Raw genomic sequence first — 23,361 nt, 5'->3', positions numbered from 1 at the left:
TCGCTACGATCAAATGAATTTTAGGCCAATCTCCCCATGACACTATGGACTCAATGTTGCCAACTAGGCTGCAGTGGCCCATTTTATATGCAAGCATCGCTACTATTGTCCCTCTCACCTAGTAATAGGAACTGGTATTATTGTATCATTGGATGGAAGCCGATCTACGACTGTAACACCCAGCCCCTAGCCTCTCTGATCCGCGCATACCACTCCTTGACATACGGAAGCGACATATGCGGCCCATAAGGCTCCAACTCCCATTGCGGACTCGGAGCAGGAAGCCCAGTCTCCTTCAGGCAAGTCTCGGTCAATCCCTCAATTGTGCCTCCTCGATCGTACTGCTGGGCTTTCCCCATCGCATCCCGAGCAGCCCTCATCCTCTTCCTCAGAGCTTCGGTCTCGGCTTCACGCACGCTCAGATCATCCGGATTCACCACCACACCGTAGTTCTCGTAGGCTCCCTGGAAAGTCACCAGCCGGCGACGCACTTCTAGTGCCACTTTCTCTGAAGGCCGAGCCAATGGATCGCCCAGTCCGCCCCCTCCCCATGTCACCCACTCGAGAAGGTCATCCGGGTCGACGCGGATGTGGTCGCACTTCGAGGGCAGGACCTCCACCGGCGGGTCTTCGTTCGACTTGGAGTATCGGTACAGAAGCTTCCGGGACCGAGAACCGGGCTTGCCGCCCCGGATCCCCCACGGCTTCGTAAACCACCGATCGTCGTGCAGACTGAACTCGCCGCGACACAGGAACCGGTAGAGAGTGCGCTGGGCGTTGCCCCCACGGTAGAAACCCGGCCCGCCGCTGTCCGGCACGCTCTCGTTCGCTTCGATGCGGAGCGGGTAGTTCAGTTCGATGATCTCCGTGGGGATCGATTTGATTGCCGGGAACAGACAGTGGCAGTCGAGGCCGTCGCCGGCGTTGCGGGCCGGTACGCCGCCAAAGCCAATCTGGTACAGTTGATACCACTCGCCGTCGGGCTTGTATCCCGAGTAGAAGAAGTGGGGAGAGTCACTGAAGCCTGCGGCGGCCGCGTACATTGGGTTCCTCTGCCCGATGAGCGCTTGCATGACGTCCATTGTTCTGCCTAGCAGATGCGTACGACAGGATATCGGCGCTGGTCGGACTGGCTTCAGGACGCTGCCCTCCGGGATATAGATGTCGATGAGGTCGTGGAAGCCGTCGTTGATCACAGTGCCGGGTGCGGCGGCGGCGATCATATAGTAGCCGATGAACATCTTGAACATGGTCTCGGAGAGATAGAAGTTGATGCTGTGCTCGCTCTGGGGAGATGTCCCGCTCCAGTCAAACAGCAGCCTGTTCTTGTCGACTTTCTTCATCGTACAGGTCAAGGCCCAGGGGCCAATGCCGTGGCCGTCGTCGTCGACGAAATCGGTAAATGTACATGGCTTGTCAGTGAAGTCGGTCTCGATGATCTGCGCCATTGCGGTATGATTACGCATGAGAAGCTCTGAGCATGCTGCAAGATAGACCTCACATCCAAACCGCAGGACCAGCTCATTGACACGGCTGGCGGCCGTTCGGCATGCGGTGATGATCGCAAACAGGTCGGCTCTGTACCAGTCCGGCTGGCGCGAGTTGCGACAGAGCAGCTCGACCAGGTCGGTGTTCATAACCCCTTTGTTGTAGAGTTTGATGCAAGGGATCTGGACTCCGTCATCAAAGATGGAAGAGGCGTTGATGGACATACTGCCCGGCACCATTCCTCCGACATCTGTCAGGTGCCCAAACTGCGATGCCCAGCCGATCAGTCGGTGTTCATAAAAGATGGGCAACAGCACGATCACGTCGTTCAAGTGTGTCACGGCACCTTCAATCATGTACGTGTCATTGGTGATAAACACATCCCCTTCCTCGATTGTACCTTTCCAGACGCCCAGGAACTGAGTGATAAAACTGCCGAACTGGCCTACAAGCATCTTGCCGTCGGCAGTGGTGATGACATTGAATTCATCCTGCTGCTCCCGAATAGCGGGCGACATGCTACAACGCAGCATGAGAGTATCCATTTCGCTGCGAATGGAGGCCAAGGCAGACGCAACCAGCGTAGGGATCAGGGGTGCCGATCGGACTGTCTCCAGAGCAACCTCTGCGGTTTGGTCTCTCGGACGCTCTGTCGACAGATCATCTGCTGGGCGGATCAGAATGTTTCCGATCGAATCAATTTCGCCGTAACACCCGGGAAGGACCAGGGTGTTGCTGTCCATTTCGGTGATGATGCAGGGGCCATTTACCCGTAGGCCCTGGCGGTTTAGCTTCTCCCGATCCCACAGGGTAGCCTCCATCGTCTTGCCTTCTATGACGATCTGCTTCTTCGAGAGCATTGCGTCGGCCGGTGGCACAGACGATTCCGCCTTGCTAAGCTGCGGAAGTTCGATACCGGGCGACGCGTCGACGGTAACGACGTCGAGGCGCATCAGCTCCAGCTCATAGTTGGGAAGACAGTACTTGAACTGCTGGTCATGGAGCTGGTCGAACTTCGCCTGCAGGAGCTCTCGCAATGGCTTGTCCTCCAGCAGTAGCTCATCTGCCTGCAGATCGACGGTCAAGTTCAATGCCTGGCCTCGATACCTCAAATCCACATGATAGCCAATGTTCAGCTTCATCGGACGGTTTGCGTTGGACCTCTGCATGGCTGCCCGACTGGTCTCTTCGAGCTCATCAAACTGACTCCTCACTTCCTGTGCTGTCGTAGCAGAGAGTAACCGGATGAACGCAGATGACTGAGAGTGGCTCAGCCGAGTAGTCGCATCGCCCAGAGCGCACAGCGTGCCTGGAGAGGGTGGAATAATTACCGGCCAAGCGCCGAGGAGCTTGCCAACGGCATTGGCATGAAGGGGTCCCGCACCGCCAAAAGCGACGAGAGCAAAATCCTTTGGGTCATAGCCCTGTTCGACCGAGACGAGGCGCAGGGCTCCGTACATGGTCTCGTTCACCAGGTTGATGATGTCCTCCGCGGTCCGGGGGATAGACAGCTTCATCTGCTGAGCGATATCCCCGACCGCGGCTGTTGCGGCCTCAATGTCCAGAGTAAAATTGCCTCCTAAGAGGTTCTCGGGCAGATATCCCAGCACAAGATTGGCGTCCGTGACGGTGGCCTCGGTCCCTCCCTTCCGGTAGCACGCGGGTCCTGGACTGGCCCCTGCGCTCTCCGGGCCGACTCTCATGGTTTCAGTGATGCTCATGTATTTTGCAATCGAACCGCCTCCTGCTCCCACGGTTCGAATGTCCACAGCTGGCGAACGGACTGTGAGCTGGCCGACCACCGTCTCACGACGAAGCTGAGGCTTCCCTTGGTTGATCAGGGCGCAATCCGTCGACGTGCCGCCCATATCAAAGGTGATCAGGTTCTTGTACTGCGTATTTCGCGTGACGACGTCTGCCACTCCCTGGACCCCTCCAGCAGGACCGGACATAAGGATATTGACGGGCGTCTGTCCCGCCAGCTCCAAGCTCGTCAGGCCGCCGTCTGACTTCAGGATGCGGATCGTATCGCCATCCTCCGCCAGTAAATCCTGCAGACTACTGAGATAGTTCTGGACCACCGGTTTGACCAGCGCATTGGTGCAGGTGGTGACTGTTCGCTCGTACTCGCCGACCTCTCTGAGCACGTCGCTCGAGCAGATCACCGTCACTTCGGACCCGAGCTCCTCGCGCACGACTTTCGCAACCAAAGCCTCGTGCTCGCCATTACAGTGCGAATTCAGCAGCGAGATCGCCACAGCCTCGGGTCGTTCCTTCGTCCACGCCTTCAGGTCCTCCCGCAGCGCATCCGTACCCACCGCGACGACCGTCTTTCCGTCTACCGACATCCGCTCCTGACACTGTATCACTCGCTCCAGAGGCACGACCGGCTCCGGAGGAGTGTAGTGCAGCCAGGCCCCCAAACCACCAGGGATCTGGGACCGACGCACCGCCAGAATATCTTTGTGTCCTGCGGTCACGATCAGACCGGTACGGGCCCCTTTTCCTTCGAGAACAGCGTTGGTGGCCGTGGTGGTGCCATGGTGGATGAACTGAAACTTGCCGTCCCAGGAGTAACGGTCTTTGAGAATTTGATGAACCTTCTGAACCCCATTCTTGACTCCGATGCTTTGGTCTTCAACGGTGGTGGGCACCTTGGCTCTTGCGATCTGGCCGTCGGGCGTGAAGGCGTAGACGTCGGTGAAAGTGCCGCCGACGTCTACTCCGAGACGATAATCGCCCTGCTGGGCGCTATGTGGCATGATTACTGAGAGGGATCGTATAGAGAGAAAGCAACTGTGACCACGTTAGAATCGGTTATGTTCATTCCAGTATCATGAGTAATATGTTTCAATTGCAAGTCGACAACAGGAAGAGCAGATTGAAGACCCCTCGTCAACAGAACATCTTACGGTCAAGAAAACAAACACTACTTTAGCTTAAATGGGCCTGGAAATGTTTCCAAGGTGTGTTGGGGATCGTCCCACCGGGCAGCTAATGAACATACTAACGGTTTAGTCGATGCCACATCCGAGACAGCGCTTGTACCGTTGGATTTTACTGGCCAGTGCCCCTCATATCTCGTTAGCGACATATTTCCGGAGCACATCCTGGTCTAACTCCATATCCTGTGCCGACGGGATTACCCAGTTCATCATCCTGCATATGCTTTCCTGCGGGTTGAGAGTTAATCCACACTATGGCCAGTGCCAATTACAGTACCTTTTGCTAATGAATCATGGCATTCATTTGCCGCTAAGTGGGTCATACTGAACGGGTTATGTTCTGGAGTGGGATACGCTATCCGAAAGCCTGACATTGGGGGATCTAACTATGAATAATATGCTCTTATAAAGTTTCTCGATCCTCTTCCCTAGCTTCCAAATAAAAGGAAGGAAGCTGGAGAGCGCCAAGACGTCCTCCCATACCGCCATGTCTAGCGAGAAACAGGCAGAGAGGTCCATGGGGCATACGCCCCCGAGCAAGCCAGCCCTCGTGCGGTGGGATTGGAGCAAGGCGGAGGGATTTTCAAGAAGACGGATTCTGGAGTCGACTTCCGCCAGGCGGGTTGGTTCAATGCGGCCGTGATCTTGACCGAAGTCCTTTTCGCAACAGGCGTGCTCTCGATCAGCATTGTGGGCTGGGGATGCTTCAACACTTACATATTTCAACTATAATGTGCAGACTGAGTGCGATTAACTCCGCCCACTATAGATAGGCCTTATGCTACTTGGGATCGGTCGAAGCAAACTAAAGGGAATATGGTGAAAGGACAGACTACACAGTAAGGCACAAATCAATTGTTGATGGTCGCCGCCTGTATCCATCGAGCAAGTGCCATCATAGGAAAATAGTGCGGATTGAGTTCGTACTTTATGTAGAACCAATTTACAAACCCAACAGCTGTAGAGTGGCTTTCCAGCCAAGACAAGCCCTTCCCTACAACTTTTGTCTATGCACGCAACAGATATTAAATACCGCAAACCACCACTGTATGAGTAGTGGGTATGAACAAGAGTAAAGCCATCAATGCCCATGCAGTTTGCGAAGCTGGTGATGGTCTAAAACCTGCGTACTTAGTATCCTTATATAAAAGTAGAGATTCACCCCAGCCACCATCCATATTCTGGATAGATTTCAGAAATTCTAGGGCTGGTGTGATGACGACCAGGATGCTGTTAATATAAGTTGCAAATTATGCAAAATTATAAAGCACGTTACTACTTACTAGTGCCATGAATATAATTCACATCCCAGCGTTCAAACCAGGCACCTGTGGCCTCTTGGGTAGCAACAGGATAGGTGATAGCCCTATCCGCCGACTGACGCACCCAGAATATTACTTGACTGGGGAGGGTGTCTTCATGCTAGCTCCTTTTAAGTAACATACACCATGCCTTAAGCACTCTGCCAGTAACGTCGGCGGTCACAGGGTCTGAAATACAATACTTGTAGCTGAAAAGCACTTTGTTCAGAAACATGACTATCGTTGTCAACTTTAAAGGCTCCCCAACCACCATCCCAGTTTTGCAACGCCAGGAGAAACTTGGTAGCACATAGAACAGCCTCAGGCTTCACTGTTAAACCGTCCTGCTTTACTAATGACATTAATGTTGCTGCTTGTCAGCTCTTTACTATGTACTGCCATCAGTCCTTACCGCCATGACCCACCATGGCCCATCATGTATAAGTATCATAATAGATGGCCACTATCATACTGTCTCAAGCTGATTATGTAGTTTGTTGTTACGGCAGACTAAGTCTCATAGGTTACCTGAAAAATAAGATTAAGGCTAGCTTATTAAGATAAGACGGCAATGTAACCATACTTAGGCTACTTTAGGCAGGTTAACACAAGTGTATTACCCCTTGTTTATCTTGAGTCCATGGTTGCAAATGTGAAATTAACCTAAGAACCTAAACTTAATGATGACCACTGGTCATACTGTCTCAAGCTGGTGACGTAGTTCATTATTACAGCAGACTGAGTCTCATTCTGCTTAAGTTACCCAGTAAATAAGATTAAGGTTAGCTTATTAAGATAAAGATGGCGATGTAACCCTACTTTTGACATGTGAACATAATGCATTACCGTTATTATATATACTGGAGTCCATGGTTGCAAAAGTTAAATTATCCTAAGGACACAAGGGTATGTGTATGACGGGGGCCTATTAATCTTTTATATTAACAGGTTCAACAACCCGCCCTTGAAACATATCAGTTTACATTATTTGGCCTTCCTGTCGTCGTGCCGGCATCGACGACCAGTTAGCAACCCTCCTAGCATCATGTTGCTTGCAACAACAATTGTCCTCGCCATCATTTACTATATCCATGGGCTCCTCGTTGAACTCCGCCGCCAAAAAAGACTTCCTCCAGGGCCCATGCCCTTGCCGCTGATTGGAAACCTCCATCAACATCGCACGACCGAGCCATGGGTTCAATACCAAGAATGGCACAAGAAGCTAGGACCGATCATTAAACTCGAAATGGGCCAGCGCACTGTCATCGTCCTAGGCAACCATGAAACCGTCAATGAACTTTTGAACAGAAGGGGGAAAGTCTACTGCTCTCCACCAAGGTTCGCCTTCTGCGGGGACTGCATGAGCAAAAGCACTTTTCCTATATTTCTACCCTACTCTACAAGACGACGGGAGATACACAGGCTATTAGTTACGACCCTCGCTCCTTCAGCCTGTAAAGCGTATGCAGATGTGCAGGAACGGGAAAGTCTGCGTCTTGCGTTCAGACTACTGGTTTCCGACGCGAATATTAAGAATATTTGGGCATATTCTGTTGGAGTATCCACAACGTTAACGAGTGGCCAGCAAATGACCCCGGATGAGGAGGAAGAGATTGGGGACTTTCAACAGGCGTTCAAAGGCATCAAGGGGACTCTCTCGAAGGAAAATCTATTCCTTGAACTCTACCCTTTTTTAAATATCCTTCCGCGTCCTATTAACCGCTGGAAAAAGACCGGTGAGGCACACCGTCAACACCTCATCAGCCTGTGGACACGCCGTGTTGAACGTGGCTTGAAGAATAGCAACTGGAACTGGACCCGGATTCTGCATGACAACAAACCCCAGGACATGTCCAGAGATGAGTTTCTGTTTCTTGTTGCGGAGCTGGAGATTGCAGCAGTTAGCTCAACCGCTTTGCTAATCATGATGTTCACTGCTACCGCGCTAAAGAACCCGGCAGCTACCCAACGGGTAAGAGAGGAAATTGATACGGTTATCGGAGCTGAGAGGCTTCCGACCTTCAATGACCAGGAGCGCCTCCCACTTCTCAATGCTTTTATAAAAGAGATATTCCGGTGGAAATCATTCGCACCTCTTTCAATGCCGTTCACTGGATTGGAGGATAGCGACTACATGGGATACCATATCCCATCTGACGCATTGGTTATTGCCAACCTGTGGGCATTAAACATGGACCCTGAAGTATATACTGATCCAGAGAGCTTCAGGCCAGAGAGATGGCTAGAAAATCCCGAGCTTCCAGACCCTCCTGTCTTCGGTTTCGGCCGTCGAGTCTGCCCCGGAGAGTTATTCGGCAAAAATTCATTATTCATTGCATTTGCCCAGATACTGTGGGCTTTCGATATCTTGCCCCCTGATGAAGGAGCCAGGGGATTACCACCATCTCAGTCAAATACCGCGATGGCTCTGATCGCCAACTGGGATATAAACCATGTGAAATTTAAGCTTAGAAGCCCAGACCGAGCTCAAGCTATTGAGGAGAAGCTTCAGAGGCTCCAAGGAATGGATAATGCTTACTTAGATAAGGCCGCTCATAGTGTACGCTTGCAGTTAGCGAAAACACGGGTCTAGAACTTTGTACGGCAGGATATTAAATTCGGGCAGGGGCGATGTGCGGATGGGCATACTTTACAATAATTTAACAGAATTCTCTCTTTTGATAATTCTTCTCACTACTTCGCTCTCGCTAAGTAAGCATTCGCCACCTGCATCTAGGGACGTTGGCTCCGCATGCGATTCGCACGGCAATCAGTTTCACTGCTCCAATGAATCCTGCGTAGTTACCGAGCAACATGGCAGTAGGCGTATAAAGGGTCTTGCCAAGGCGGCCAAGGAGCTCAATGGTGCTTTGTTAGGACGTTAGCAAGGCACGATGCTCTTTCACTACCTAAGACATTGACATGATCACTACACGGTTCTCACTCCAAACCTGACTCCATGACATAGATTAGACTGATGGGGTAATCCAGACGCTATGCAGTAGTTTGTCCAGCTATGGAATAGCAACAGCAAGCCGGCTGTGTATAGGACTCAGCCAATGGGTAGATGGTTACAGTTATAGAGTATAGTGTAGCATTAATAAGACCCCCTGATAGGCCTCAATGCTGTTATGAACCTCATACGCATCTGTAAGATGACGTCCCCATCATCTCCTTTGTATGTCTCCATTTCATGTGCGCGTGCTCTGGTATTGTCTGCTTTTATGAGGTAGTCATTCTATCCAGGCTTAGCTAGTACAGCGTCGGATAGAGCAGGGCCACTCCTACTCTCGACCAGAAATTCCAATCATATAACGGTAGCTCAGATAATTAAACTGTCATCTGACAGAGCTCGATTACAACATCATTGTAATCACTGCGTCGCCCCAGGGTAGTCTTGTGGCGCAGGATCGGACCGAGGAGTACGCCCTGCTGAGGGCTAATCTCCAGATAGCTTTGGATAACGTTCCGTTAATTGTTAAAATTCCAGACTTTATTTGCGAGCTGACACTCTCTTATATTCCTAGTAGGGCTACCAGTTGGCCATCTGATCCATCTTGTTCGTCCTCAACTTGACTATCACTTATCGCTTTGCAATGATCAGTATTCACTTTACTGCTGGCCTGCACAAGGACTAGGGGGAAGATGGCTCTAAGGCTGATGATCCTGGAGGGAAACGACATCAGTAGATCCATATCTCTGAGACGCGACGCTTTAGAGGGGTCTTCAACTACAGCATGCTGGGCTCTAAATGGACAGGCATACTTTAGTCTAGAGATCAAGTAGCTCTCCCAGAGATCAGCAGCCCAGATCACTACTAAATATCACCTAACCAGGCTACTGCAAGGAAAACCAAAATATTCAGAGTCATCTATCTATATTTATATCCCTTTATACCTATTTTGCACTAGTCATCAACAACCCAGTCATTGGAGCACTATCCCTGCCAAGAATTACATTAGCCAAACTAGGAGTTGGTGCGCCAGAGCTTCCCCATCTTAAACGTGCCCCATAACGCATATGGTCTAGGATGTTTATAGACGATTAATACTTGTATATATAATTCATGGTAATTCGCGACAAATCAACCTATATCTAAAGTATTAAGTCGATATCTAGAGGGCTGAATGAGTGGGGGCTCATATTCATAATAGTAACGGGTGTTGACTGTTTAGGGTTGGTTATATTTATATATCCATGGCTTCATCTGCCCGCCAATTTCGATGTCCGTTGACGACTTCTATCATGGCTTGGATATACTCTCCCTGCCTAATTCGTTCGTCGTCATGCCTACAGCAACATATCCAAAGATGGCGTGATGGGCGCTAGTTATCTCTTGATTGAGTACATTGAGGGAAGAGTAAGGAGAAATGCTTTCAAACCTAACCTGTTAAGCAGTTTGATGCTAGGCTAAGAACCAACTTGTTTCGTGACGTCTCGCGGATATGGTTATGAGCGTCACCCGGACCCTGTACCAAAAATAGACTATTTTCGTAACGATCCGAATGTGCTCTTGTGGCGGACAGATAGCCCACCTTTACTTGGAAATCAGGACCTGAAACCCTATGGTTCGCACAGATAACCGGCACTACATTTATTCCACGGCTGGCTCATGTGTCACATATCCTTCGCATACATGAGAGTCGGTTTTGATATCAGCCGAATGCAATCACTGGTACAGAGGCCAATATCTACCAGACCCTCGGCCTTGACAGCAATGCGGAGAGAATGCCACTACTAGATTATTAGCTGACTGAAGTTCTATTCCTGTTTAAGACGGTGAGTATCGTAAACCATAGGAGGAAGCCCAGGCAGGTTGCCCAGAGAGACAGACAAAGGAATGACAAGCTTGAAGCTGAATAGGGTTACTGTCGATCTTGCACACGATGATGAGATTTAGAGGGTTTATTCCTCGGCCTCATATGCCTCCTCCTCGGCATACTGTTGCTCCTCTCCGTCGGAGATACTGGCGTCCTGGTATTGTTGATATTCGGACATCAAGTCATTCATATTACTTTCCGCCTCGGTGAATTCCATCTCATCCATTCCCTCGCCGGTATACCAGTGCAAGAACGCTTTGCGGCGGAACATGGCCGTGAACTGGGTCGCCACGCGCTGGAAGAGCTCCTGGACGGACGTGGAATTGCCCACAAAAGTGGCCGACATTTTCAGGCCCTTTGGAGGCACGGAGCAGAGGGCTGTTTGAACGTTATTTGGGATCCATTCCACAAAGTAACCGGAATTCTTGGTATGGATATTGAGCATTTGATCATCGACTTCTTTCATGGAGATCTTGCCGCGGCTGAGACTTTGATTAGCTTTTTCTGGGACGTCGAGTAGAAGGGAAGCTTACAAAAGGGCCGAGCAGGTCAGAAAGCGGCCGTTTTGGAAGTTGCAAGCTGTCATCATATTCTTGGAATCAAACATCTGCTGCGTGAGTTCTGGAACGCTCATTGCGCGGAAGGACTGGGCTCCTCGACTGGTCAATGGAGCAAAGCCCACCATGAAGAAATGCAGCCGGGGAAAGGGAACCATATTAACCGCCAGCTTCCGAAGATCGGAATTCAGCTGTCCTGGGAACCGAAAGCTGGCAGTGATGCCGGACATGACCGTCGAAACGAGATGGTTGAGATCACCATACGAAGGGGAAGACAGCTTCAGCGTCCGCGTACAGATATCATAGAGCGCCTATGCTTGTTAGCTCGCATCGACGTGGAATAATCAGGACTGATACCTCATTGTCAATGCAAAACGTCTCATCTGCGTGCTCGACCAGCTGGTGGATTGAAAGAGTGGCATTGTACGGCTCCACCACGGTATCAGAGACCTTTGGGGATGGCAGGACCGAGAATGTTGCCATCATCCGATCAGGGAATTCCTCTCGTATCTTGGAGATGAGAAGCGTGCCCATGCCAGCTCCGGTTCCGCCGCCCAGAGAATGGGTGATCTGGAACCCTTGCAGATAGTCACAGCTCTCCGCCTCACGGCGAACAACATCAATGACTTGATCCACCAGCTCTGCGCCTTCCGTGTAATGACCCTTTGCCCAGTTGTTGCCCGCGCTGGACTGCCCAAACACAAAATTATCAGGTCGGAAAAGGCTTCCGTGGGGGCCGGAGCGAATGGCGTCCATCGTTCCCGGTTCCAAGTCGACGAGGACCGCCCGGGGGACGTATTTCGAATTGCCGACTTCGTTGAAATAGACATTCATCCGCTCCAGTTGCTGATCGGACGTGCCATTGTACCTATGTTAGTGTCAGATAGATAGAAGCGACAGTGACCGGATCACTGACATGCCGGACTCATCGAGACCGTGTTCGCCGGAGATGGTTTGCCTGGACCGTGTCAGAGGTAAGAACGGTAGAAGTAGGGAGCTATAGAGAGCTATGCTGGGATTACCAAAAAGCAGCACCAACTTGGTTACCCTGCGAAGGAGTATCATCGCTTAGCATTACTTCAATTTCTCAAGAGAACGGGAATTGACTCACGCATTGGCCGGTTTGAAGATGAACCTTTATTCAGCAATCAGCATAATTGAGATCAGAGGTCAGCGATCTCGACGACAGGATAGCCCGAATTCAGTGAGCGGACTCACAATTTCACGCATGTTGGTGGGCAGATACGAGTATTTAAATTCAAAAATGAAGGCGAGTTGAGGATAGGAGACGATCGTAGGATAGGAGAACAAGAGCTGCTGGGAGTTGAGTTGGGAGGTCAGGCATTCATAAAAGACCGACTAGTGATTTCCCACGCCGCTAGTAAGATACAGATACAGAGCGAACTCCGGTATGGATAAGATAGGATATCTGATATCATGTCACACCTGCATTAGGGCATCTCTTGACCCAGCCTGCCATTCGTGGAAAATCATCCATTTGTAGACTAGCCAGGACAAAGGACCAGGACAACGCACAGTACCTAACCTACCTCAATATGGATGTATATGTATACAAGGGAGCCAGAGAATGCTAATGGTGTAAAGTCTCACTGGGCGAGGTTTTAAGAATGTATCTATGTCATATCCATCCACGATCTACATGATTATAATTCTGTATGGATACAAGTCCACTTCGCTGGGTAGTGACGGGTTTATGAGTTGTTGCTCAGCTGTCTTAGTATTTTTGATTTGCGTATTATGGAATTATAATACAGCTAGGCTAAAAAGGTTTCCGGGCGATGTCCTCCGTAGATAGTGAAGGATTACATATCAGATAACTAACCCCCGACGTCTACCAAACCATGCAATCTGATACTTATGATAGTCTGTCTAAATAGAAAGGTCTGTCGACGTAAGAACCGTGCTATGCACCAGCAATCATGTTCCATGACCGAGCTTCGTTGATTTCGGCGTTTCACTGATTTAGCAGGGTTGGTCCTCTGACACCGCCCTATATAGTCGCGACAGTACAGTTGCAACTTGCGACACTAGCAGAAGACCTTCATCGCGCATTTCTGCTGCTGCCCAAAGATGATTGGCGTCTGGTTTGTGTTCTTCGCCACTGCGGGCCTTGTCTGATTTCTTGCAACCCCCGTTCGAACAGGACTATGGCACATTCCGGGGCCTTGGTGGTGCGGCGTGCTGCTATGCAGGTGAAATGGAAGTCTTCATCTCTTATTTCAGCTGTCTAATGTTTCCTTAGACATTTTTCAGATGTTTATGCTTACAATGGACGAACCTGCTAAGTCATTCAGCGCTTACGCAAGCAATATGGTCGCGTGGTGCAAGTTGGCCTATGAACCGCAATTTTCTCCAACCCATCCATGATAGAAAAATTCTACGCTAGTAGGGCGCCCTTCCGCTGGGGACTTCTCATAATAGGTTCTCTCTTCTCAGAGTATCACTGGAGGCCGCTCCGAACTGAGCTGAAGGGCGTCCATTATCCGAGTCTCATAGGCACGGAGGATACCAAGACCCATGCTGCACTCAAACGGCCTCTCCGGCAGGACCTGATCCATATCTGGAGGCCTTCTACGTAGTATGCAAGCAAGGCAGCCCTCAGGTTACAATTCAGTTATTTCTGAGACGAGTCTTAGGACATCTTGAGACCTTGTTGAGGGTTTAACCTACTATCTGAGTCTAGGAAGGTGGAAAACCTCAACAAGGTCAACTATGATTTGCATCACTTCTCATCGACCATCAACCTTACTACCCCAAGACTAGCGTCGTTAGGGAAGAGGGGCCACCCGTCTTGTAAGATCTCCACGCCGTCCACTGTCCCTAGTGCGTCCATGAGGCGCCATGTCTTAAATACAATCGGAAAACACCGAGAATAGCCTAAAAACGCCGAAAAACGCCGATCACGTCAAAATCGTGTGGGCCCTTCCCCCTAGTCTGACTCTGACCCGCAGTCGCAAACTGTCAACAACTCGCTCTCAAACTCTTACACTCTCATTTTTCCAGATCAGTAAGATCTGTTCCTTTTCCATCCCCAATCTTTCGTGTCGCGCGCATTCATCACCGCCCCAATGGCTGCGTCTTCTGCTGTTGTGGCCCCCGAGACGAAGCTTGAGGGCCTCAGCCTCTACTCTCGGTTCGCTTTTGCCGGTGCTGTCTGCTGTTCTGTCACTCATGGGGCCTTCACTCCAGTCGATGTGTATGCTGTCCCATCAGCTTTAGCTCCAGTATCCAATGATTGCGGCTTACTGACACTCCCACAGTGTGAAGACTAGGATCCAACTCGACCCTGCCACCTACAACCGTGGTATGTTTGGCGGTTTCCGTCAAGTCATCCAAAACGAGGGCGCCGGCGCTCTCTTGACCGGCATCGGACCAACCTTTGCTGGTTACTTCATGCAGGGAGCCTTTAAATTCGGTGGTTACGAGTTTTTCAAGCAGCAATCGATCAACATTCTTGGTCTTGAAAAGGCCCGTCAGAACCGTACGGCCGTTTATTCTGTCTCGGCCGCCTCCGCCGAGTTCTTCGCCTCTATCGCTCTCTGTCCTCTCGAGGCTACACGTATCCGTCTTGTCTCTCAGCCTGGCTTCGCAAATGGTCTGATTGGTGGTTTCGGCAAGATTTTCAAGAATGAGGGCATTGGTGCTTTCTACCGTGGTTTCGGTCCTATCCTCTTGAAGCAGTACGTTGGTTCGGTGATGAGACTAGAGACACAGCAATAAACTGATATTATGCAGGGTGCCCTATACAGTGACCAAGTTTGTCGTTTACGAAAAGGTCGCCGAGGCCGTTTTTGCTCGTCTTGACAAGTCCAAGCTGTCCAACGGCGCCCAGACCGGAGTTAACCTGGGATCCGGCCTCATTGCTGGTTTCGCTGCTGCCATTATCTCTCAGCCCGCAGATACCATGCTGTCCAAGATCAACAAGACCAAGGGTCTCCCCGGTGAGAGCACCGTTTCCCGTCTCATCAAGATCGCGGGTGAGCTTGGCATTCGTGGTTCCTTCGCTGGCCTTCCTACTCGTCTGTTCATGATCGGTGGTCTTACTGCTGGGCAATTCGCCATCTACGGTGACATCAAGAAGGCTCTCGGTAAGTTTGCTTACTTCCTTAGTTCCCCCGACCAAGGCTGACTTTGTAACCCCCTAGGTGCCACCAATGGCGTTGAGATCGCCAAGTAACGACCCATTACGAACATTTCAGCATTCACATGGCTTAGAGAGATAGATGTGACTAGATCTATGGTTATATTTGAGGCTAAATTAGAAAGCGTCCCCTTTGTTGACTTCGAATTATCCCTCTACCAAGATGTCGTCCTCCGTGAACCTTTCTCAGTTTTGAGTATATAGTCACTTCAGGCTGGCATAAACAGCTATACCGCGGACATTTTCATCTTATTTGAGTGACTACTATAGACTGTATATATTTGTCCTGTACATTAGTTGCGCTCTTCATAAGATTCTCCGCATTGTGTTACTATTCTACATTCTCTTGTGCTTTAGAAATCCGTGCAGATGATTACTGGATCACTCTGTCGCAGCGCAGAGACAATAGTGTCATATGTTAATAATTATGGGCAGCCTATTAATAGGTCGATACACAGTAAACAAGGGCGACCTTAAGCGACAAGCAAATCACTATACTAGCCACAATAAATATATAGGAGGCATTTGATATGGTCTTGCATAATGAACTCATCCTGCGTTTACATAAGATGGCCTTCTTGCTTAGTAGGTGCATCATCCATGGTCAATCTTGCGTATAATATCGGGACATTACAACCTTATCAACACCTCTTATAATGTGGACTGTCCCTAGGATCACCAGCTCAGATCGACTGCTCGGCGAACCCCACCGGATGCTTCAGCTATGCCACTTGGTGGACTCATGTGGAGACCTGGTTTTTGACATACATCAGAGAGCTCGTCACCTAGGCCACAGAAAATGGCGTATTTTATAGGGGAAGCCGCATCTTTACTGCTCACTAAACCATAACTTTAGACGGCATGCATGTATACTATTCCAGATATACTTTCAAGCTTTATAGGGACCTTCTTTCTAACTTTTCATGGTTTTTGATGGAGCCAGTTTTTCTAAATGATCATAACTTTATTTCCTTGTGTCTACTGATTCTGTAAATATATCCCTACACTAGAGTATCGTTATGAATTCATTCATATGTTAGGCCTGTCCGCGTGATCATCAAATTGGAGTACATTGAATGTTCCTTCCATCGCATCCACATAGAGATAGATCCAAAGAAGCCCAAACATCCTTGAGTGAAATCAAATCTCCCCCTTTTGAGCGAGCTCCCTCATGGCACTAATTGTACCCTCAACAGCCCCCTTGCTCATCATCTGTTCTCTTTCCCTCCAGGCAGCCAGTTCCTCCGAAGAAGCGCCTGGGTGCCTCCACTCAAAAACATAGGTCATATACAACTCCCCCTCGGCACCTTCACTGACGATGTTACTGATGTTACTCCCATCAGGTTGAACAAAATCAACCCGGGAGTCTTTGTGGGCCGTCACCGTCTCTTTGACTTTGCGCTGGTCTTGACGAAACACCACTTCACGGATGGTGACGGGATTTCCTGCTTCATCAACAGATTCACTGAGGACTGCCGTTGACTGAATGCCGGCTGGAACGAATGTTTCTGCGGAGCGGATCTTGAGGAGCAACCCGTTCCAGATCTGAGTGCGGCTGAGGATTGGATCAGCCCCAGGAGGATTTATGGGAGCAGTGAAAGCAACATTGTTTGTTGGGATGGCCATTTTGAGAGGATGTATCTTAGTTAATGAGATGGATGAAGGGGTTCTGATGAAGCGTAAGGTAGTCTATATAGTAATCAATACCCCGCTATCATCATAGTTAATTAGTTATCCCTTGACTGGCTGACAAAGCTGACGGTGTTTCGGACCGCGAGTGCTGACAAGCTGAGTTCAGGTAATTCACGCACGGCCCCGTCGGCCCTGAAATGGTCACCGTTATTGTTAGCGAGTGGTCAGAATTAAATGTCTAATTCTGGTCATCCACTGATGGATTAGGGCTAAGCGGATCAAGACAAATGAATAAAAGGATGACGTCAACTCCAATGTTGATATGGAAGACACCTGAAGAATGCGTAGGAAAACATAGGATCGAGATTGTATGAAATTGTCGGCAGTACAGGCGCTTAATTAGAGGCCCCAATAAATTCATCAATCAATCTCTCCATTTGTTCTGGTGCCTCTGTCGGAGGAAAGTGGGCCACATTCTTGAGAAACACAAGCCGGGAATTTGGCATAGTGTCGACCATAGGCTGCACACCCTGTTCCACCGGAACAGTTTTGTCTTCTTCTCCATAGATAATCAGAGTAGGGACGGTAATTCGTTTGTATCCATCACCAATGTCATAAGACACCAGGCAGCTTGCATTGTTGCGGCGGCCATGCGCAGGCCACTTTGCCGCTTCCAGGGCAATCGAACGATCAAGTCCCAGGATAGTGTAGAAGTCGACGCATTTTGATGGCTCATCCACCCCTGCGGTGAGCCCCTCAAATGGGAAGAACCGGTTCGCACTCGTGCCATCATAATATGTGGCAGTGTAGATGATTTTGGAAACGTTGGTCGGATTCATCAGATAATAAGCCGAGGCGATATTGCCCCCCATGGAATGAGTGACCAGGACAACGGGCTCATTGATCCTGGCAGCCTTTAGCACGGCGTCGAGGTCTGCAGCGTGCTGGGGAATATTGTAGGTTTCCGGAGATTCAGGCTTCGATGACCGTCCATATCCACGAAGGTCGTACGCAATGCACCGGTACTTGGCGCTCAAGCGGGCAATCAACGGTTGCCACAGATTGGCAATGCCCATATAGCCGGAGACGAGTACCAGTATCGGGTCGGTGGTTCCGTGCACTTCATAGTAGATCTCTCGGGCATCATTGGTTGTAGCGAAGGCCATATTGTAGGTGAAGACGGTCGCATGGGATGTTAGGGAGTGCAGAGGAGACTCGAAGGATAGGTAAGGTAGTCAATTAATTCAGCTGGTGGTTGCATGATAACCATACAAAGAAGAGTGCACATTTTATAGAGTATGCCCAGACCAGATGATTTCATTAGGGATTTTTCAGCATGACAAATCTGGGACAGGATACAAAAGGCTGCTGAAGCACGCTACTAAACCCACCGAACCCTGAGATGAAGCCGGAACAGGTTATGATGTGGAGCCGATGAGATACTGAGTTAACCCTAACAAAGTTGCCAAATGAGCACTTCGGGGGGAATGTATGATGGCAGCAAGTTCACAGACTGAATGAAATCGATGAACTCAGTCACTCAAAATGTTTACCTAGAGGCATAGCTATATATATATGTAATATTTATAAGAGGGTCTCTCTTGGCTTTCATCCATGCAGCCGGGATTCTCCTAGGAAAATGACCAAGGAGCCAAGACATGGCTATATTTCCAGGACGAAAGTGATTCTGTTTAGGTCACATAAACCCTATTTCTGCATGCACCAATAGGAGAAGGCAAAAGTAGTCGTGGCCAGAAACCAATGAAAAGAGCACGGAACATCGCCGATTGAGGCGGACCGGGATCCACTCGACGATAGAAACGGCGAATCTCGTTGAAGATGGAGATCCCGAATAGACAAGGGATTTCGGATGTTCCCAGAATGCAGATGGCATATGTGCCTATGATCTTGGCTCACAGCTCATCTTTCCTGCTCATTATGCAGCCATCAATCTCGACTCGCAATTATTCTCTCAGCTCCGAATATTCCTTATACTCATGGTCTTTGAACAAGTCAAACGGATCCCCTTGATCAATCTCAATGCCAATGACCGCCTTGCACCATCGTCGAGCACATAGTTTTCACAATATCTTGCGTAGATGCGGATCATAAAAACTCGACTAGATGTAGGGTAGGTTCAAGAGAGAAGAGACAAGCAGTGGAGGAAATGATGTGAAGTAGTAACGAGCCACCAGCTTATATACATGAATAAGCTCGGTCTCTTGACCTTGTCTTTAAGAAAATATACTCAGCCGTGGCCTCTACGTTCCCTTTCAACCGACAAGGATTATCCCACCGGATATCGGCATTTGAGTGTCTATTTCATTGTCTGGATCATGTCACTTCTCGTCGCCGAAATAGTGGGTCCCATACACTGTTGGACATGTCGAGATATAGCTGCAAAAACAACAACCTAGTCAACTCCAGACATGTAACATGCAAGTCTGCCGCTTGAACCGATAGCTAGGATATATACCCTGAGTATCTCGCTCTTTTTGCAATAGTTCCCATCGTATCATGCAGTCGGACATCCCCAAGATGTCTCATTCCGCTGTCGAGTCCAAACAAGAGCTCGACCTCCCAGAATGGTCGGTTGACCCAGCCAATGCAAGGAACTGGAGCCTGGGCAAGAAGCTATACAACACCGCTATCCCATCCTTGCTCTGTCTTCTCGTGTCAGTATCTAGTGTCCTATAATCCTTACAATCGTGCTGACAGATATAGATCCTTTGGTTTGGCCATCTACTCTCCATCTCACGCACACGTCCAAAAAGAATTTAACACCAGCACCACTTTGTCCCTCCTCCCGTTCACCGTCTATGTGTACGGACTGGCCTTTGGGCCCATGGTCTCCGCCCCCTTGAGCGAGACGTATGGTCGACGATTCATCTATGTCTTCATCACTCCGCTCGCTCTGCTCTTCATCATGGGCGCCGGTTTCGCCAAGAATCTGGCCACGCTCGCCGTCTGCCGAGTGCTGGCCGGTATTCTCATCTCTGCGCCTCTGGCCGTGGGCGCCGGAACCATCATGGACATCTGGACTGGCGTGTACACGAACCGCGGGGTGGTGCTGCTCATGGCGATCGCATTCATGGGACCCGCGCTGGGCTCGCTGGTCGGCGGCTGGATCGCAGAGTACAAGAACTGGCCATGGTCGCAGTGGACGACACTGTTCCTCGGGGCCGGTATCTGGTTCTTCTCACTCGGTGCGCAGGAGACGTATCCGGGTCCCATTATCCGGCGCAGAGCAAAGAAGCTCGGACTGCCTGTGCCACCGGCACCCATCCCCAGTGGACTTGAGGGACTTCGGTTCCTAGTGATGGTGACCCTGGCGCGGCCGGTGTACATGCTGTTGACCGAGCCTATTGTCGCGCTCTGCTCGCTCTATGCGTCGCTGAATTTCTCTGTGCTGTTCTGCTTTTTGGCCTCGATTCCACTAATTTACAGCACCATTTATGGCTTCTCGCCGGGCCAGTGTGGGCTGGTCTTTATTGGAATCCCGGTTGGTTGCGTCGTTGGCACCACCGCGCTGATTCTCATCGACTCGTACACCTTGACTAAGCATCGTGCCCGGTCCTCTGATGTGCCCCCCCCTCCGGAGCGGCTGCTCTGGGGCGCAATGGTGGGCAGTCCCCTGATGCCGGCGTCATTATTCTGGTTTGCCTGGACTGCTCGGCCGGGAGTGCATTGGATGAGCAGCATCACGGCGACGGGATTGTTTGCTTGTTCCAATATTCTCATCTTTGTGAGTCCTTCCCGCCGTCGTCTTGTTCAATGCTAACCAGCCCAGGTGTCGACAGCGCTGTACCTCACCAATGTCTACGGGGCCAAATACGGGGCTTCGGCACTGGCAGCAAACGGCCTGCTGCGCTATGCGGTTGGAGGGTCCTTTCCCCTGTTCACCATTGCTAGTATGTGTTCACCTTTATTACTCAAGAGTCTTACTGATTATTGTAGTGTACAATAATCTCGGATACAGCTGGGCCTCTAGTCTCCTGGCCTTTCTGGCTGTGGCATTCGTGCCCCTGCCATGGATTTTCTACCGGTTTGGAACCAGAATTCGTCAATCGAGTGCTTATACCTAGATAGATATTGTCATGTATTGTTCAACTGTCGATACGCATGTGCTTAGTGTTGGGATAGCGCCTCATCTGGCCTGGACTTATGTGCATGGAGAATTCGCATAGATAGAGCATCACTTATTAATCAGCCAGTTCATTTCATTTGTACCTTAGTCCTCATCATGGGAAGGCTTTTAGACGATGCCGTAACACATAAAGCACTGCTTAAACGTTCTCATCCGACTACACTTCATGACCATGACATATCTATCCATCAGGCATCGTCCACACACTCAAATGCCATCTTCTGCTCCAAGGCAATCTCATCCGGCACGCGGCAGACATACGACGCAAAAGCCCTTGTCGGCAGCCGCTCCTGGAACATCTCATCGATCTCCTCGAGCGAGCGCTGCCGCAGCTCCGGAACAATAAACCACACAAAAGCAGCCGCCAAAACGGAAAAGGACCCATAAATAAAAGCCACACGGCCTCCAATTGCCTCCTGCGTAAACGGATTGACAAACACAATGACCAGACCAGTCCCGTAGCCCGCGAACCCTGTCAGCGCCACCATCTTCTCACGCACCTGCGTCGGCGGCACCTCGGCCGCAAGCACCCATGGCAGCGGGCCCCAGGTGATCTGGAAGCAGAAGAACCACAGCATCAGCATGACGACGATGGCGACCTGCATGGCGTAGGACATGCCCGCGGCGCCGTGGGCAGTCAGACCTCCCATGACAAGCATACAGACGCCCAGCAGTCCCGCCGCATACAGCAGCACGCTGCGCCGGCCCAGCCGGTCCGTCGTGAACATGCTAATCAGATTTGCCGCAATGCCGATGACATACACGACCACCGACAGCAGGAGCACCTCCTTGAACCCGATCTGTTGCAGGAACACGGCCTGGTAGTTGGCCACAAAGGAGATGCCCTGCGCCTGCTGCAGGATCTGAGCCCCGAGGCAGACGATGGCCCGGCGCCGGTTTACTGGGTCTGTGAAGCAGGCAGCCCACGAGGCGTTGGCAGAGGCACTGCCCTCGCGCTGCTCCTCGAGTTGTTGCTGCAGTAGGGCGACCTCCGCATCGGCAGGGAAGTCGGGCCCGCGGAGCTTGCGCAGCGTGGCGGCTGCTTCGTCCAATCGACCGCGGGAGATGAGCCAGTGGGGAGACTCAGGGAGGAAGGGCAAGCTGAGCCAGCCAATGGCGGGGATGGCGATCTGCGCGACCACCACACCGCGCCAGGCCCAGTCGCTGGGGATGTGCTGGCACAGGTAGACGATGAGGGCGGCGGTGAACCCGCCCACCATGAGGAAGGCGTTGTACGTGCCTGCCATGAGACCGCGGAGGGCCGGCGGAGCGCATTCGCCCTGGTAGGCGGGGATGACATTTGTGGCGATTCCGCCGCCAAAGAAGACGACAGCTTTACCGACGATGAACTGTGCATAGCTGGTCTGAGTTGTGGACTCGATCGTTACCCCGACAGCGACGACGAAGCTCTGGATCCACAAGCACCTCTTGCGTCCGAGACGTTTGTTCAGCGGCGAGCCACAGAGCAGGCCAAGGATCACCCCAGCGTAGCCCAGTCCTGTGCCCAGGGACTGCTGGTTGGAGGTGAGAGACCACCTCTGCTGCACGGGGTCAAAGGACCCGAAGGTGCGGGCAAATTGCGAGGAACTCATGATGCCGGACCACCAGCCCGAGTCAAAACCAAATCCGGCAGAGGACAAGGAGCCAAATATGACGATGGCCCAGATGATCCCGGGGATGCCCCGGGCTAATCCAGGTGATTCAGACGTGGATGCCATTTAGGCAAGGTGATAATGCGAAAAAGAATGATTGAATGAGACAGGAGGGCTTGGAGATTCCCGTTGGCAAACTGCTGCCTTTAAGCATGACCCCAACTTTGCCCATGGTCCTTCGATTCCCGTCTTACCATGATATCCACATCTATACCGTCCCCTCTGAGCGATCGAATGACTTGTAATCAGACCGTCATTATGGCTCACTTCGCCGGTGTCGCATTGTCTGACGGTCTGACCGTGACAGCTGATGCCCAGTGATATCGAGTCATGCTGGTACACAGAACTTAATCCTTCGTATAATTGCCCCGGTCAAGAAATTAGTGGCGTCTTGGTCATCATGGTCCACGGGGAAGGATTCAATACCCTGCCTAGACTCTTTAAGAGCTTATTAGTATTATTCTTGGTAAGAATCACAAGAAGAACTTGCTAGTTGCTACCTACAGCACTCGACCTCTCCTGTGATCATGATCTGGATTGACCATAGAAATGAGTATACTTCTCCAGATTGAAAAACGTGGTCTTTGCATGCATCCCCGGCATTTTTCCGCAGAGCCTCTGCACCCACAGCCGCATCCCAGTCTGGGGGTTCTGTAC

At 50.7% G+C, this 23,361-nt stretch overlaps 8 protein-coding genes across 8 annotated transcripts; 3 read left to right on the top strand and 5 right to left on the bottom strand.

Moving 5' to 3' along the window:
• Positions 1–164: 164 nt before the first annotated feature.
• Positions 165–4,250, bottom strand: ALT_2724 (hydantoin utilization protein A; the record flags this gene model as incomplete). Its single annotated transcript, XM_033561284.2, has 1 exon — positions 165–4,250. One exon carries the CDS (start codon positions 4,248–4,250, stop codon positions 165–167), a length of 4,086 nt encoding a protein of 1,361 aa, XP_033417175.2.
• Positions 4,251–6,779: 2,529 nt separating this feature from the next.
• Positions 6,780–8,327, top strand: ALT_2723 (fumitremorgin C synthase; the record flags this gene model as incomplete). The annotated part of the gene is made up of 1 exon (XM_033561283.2): positions 6,780–8,327. The coding sequence occupies one exon, from the start codon at positions 6,780–6,782 to the stop codon at positions 8,325–8,327; it is 1,548 nt and encodes a 515-aa protein (XP_033417174.2).
• A 2,312-nt stretch (positions 8,328–10,639) lies between these two features.
• On the bottom strand, positions 10,640–12,186 carry ALT_2722 (tubulin beta chain; the record flags this gene model as incomplete). Its single annotated transcript, XM_033561282.2, has 5 exons — positions 10,640–11,036; positions 11,088–11,422; positions 11,469–11,979; positions 12,028–12,069; positions 12,134–12,186. 5 exons carry the CDS (start codon positions 12,184–12,186, stop codon positions 10,640–10,642), a joined length of 1,338 nt encoding a protein of 445 aa, XP_033417173.2.
• Positions 12,187–14,200: 2,014 nt separating this feature from the next.
• ALT_2721 (mitochondrial phosphate carrier protein) lies at positions 14,201–15,309 on the top strand (the record flags this gene model as incomplete). Its single annotated transcript, XM_033561281.2, has 4 exons — positions 14,201–14,328; positions 14,393–14,812; positions 14,868–15,220; positions 15,278–15,309. 4 exons carry the CDS (start codon positions 14,201–14,203, stop codon positions 15,307–15,309), a joined length of 933 nt encoding a protein of 310 aa, XP_033417172.2.
• Positions 15,310–16,413: 1,104 nt separating this feature from the next.
• Positions 16,414–16,899, bottom strand: ALT_2720 (SRPBCC family protein; the record flags this gene model as incomplete). The annotated part of the gene is made up of 1 exon (XM_033561280.2): positions 16,414–16,899. One exon carries the CDS (start codon positions 16,897–16,899, stop codon positions 16,414–16,416), a length of 486 nt encoding a protein of 161 aa, XP_033417171.2.
• Positions 16,900–17,300: 401 nt separating this feature from the next.
• ALT_2719 (alpha/beta fold hydrolase) lies at positions 17,301–18,071 on the bottom strand (the record flags this gene model as incomplete). The annotated part of the gene is made up of 1 exon (XM_033561279.2): positions 17,301–18,071. The coding sequence occupies one exon, from the start codon at positions 18,069–18,071 to the stop codon at positions 17,301–17,303; it is 771 nt and encodes a 256-aa protein (XP_033417170.2).
• A 1,351-nt stretch (positions 18,072–19,422) lies between these two features.
• On the top strand, positions 19,423–20,990 carry ALT_2718 (MFS transporter; the record flags this gene model as incomplete). Its single annotated transcript, XM_033561278.2, has 4 exons — positions 19,423–19,580; positions 19,630–20,650; positions 20,696–20,816; positions 20,863–20,990. The coding sequence occupies 4 exons, from the start codon at positions 19,423–19,425 to the stop codon at positions 20,988–20,990; spliced, it is 1,428 nt and encodes a 475-aa protein (XP_033417169.2).
• A 250-nt stretch (positions 20,991–21,240) lies between these two features.
• On the bottom strand, positions 21,241–22,770 carry ALT_2717 (uncharacterized protein; the record flags this gene model as incomplete). Its single annotated transcript, XM_033561277.2, has 1 exon — positions 21,241–22,770. The coding sequence occupies one exon, from the start codon at positions 22,768–22,770 to the stop codon at positions 21,241–21,243; it is 1,530 nt and encodes a 509-aa protein (XP_033417168.2).
• Positions 22,771–23,361: the final 591 nt, after the last annotated feature.

The sequence above is a fragment of the Aspergillus lentulus genome (assembly GCF_001445615.1).
Source record: "Aspergillus lentulus DNA, contig: Alt05, strain: IFM 54703, whole genome shotgun sequence".
NCBI lineage: Eukaryota > Fungi > Ascomycota > Eurotiomycetes > Eurotiales > Aspergillaceae > Aspergillus > Aspergillus lentulus.
The sequence above is the reverse complement of the archived record's forward strand: the minus strand, read 5'-3'. Positions and strand labels throughout refer to the sequence as shown.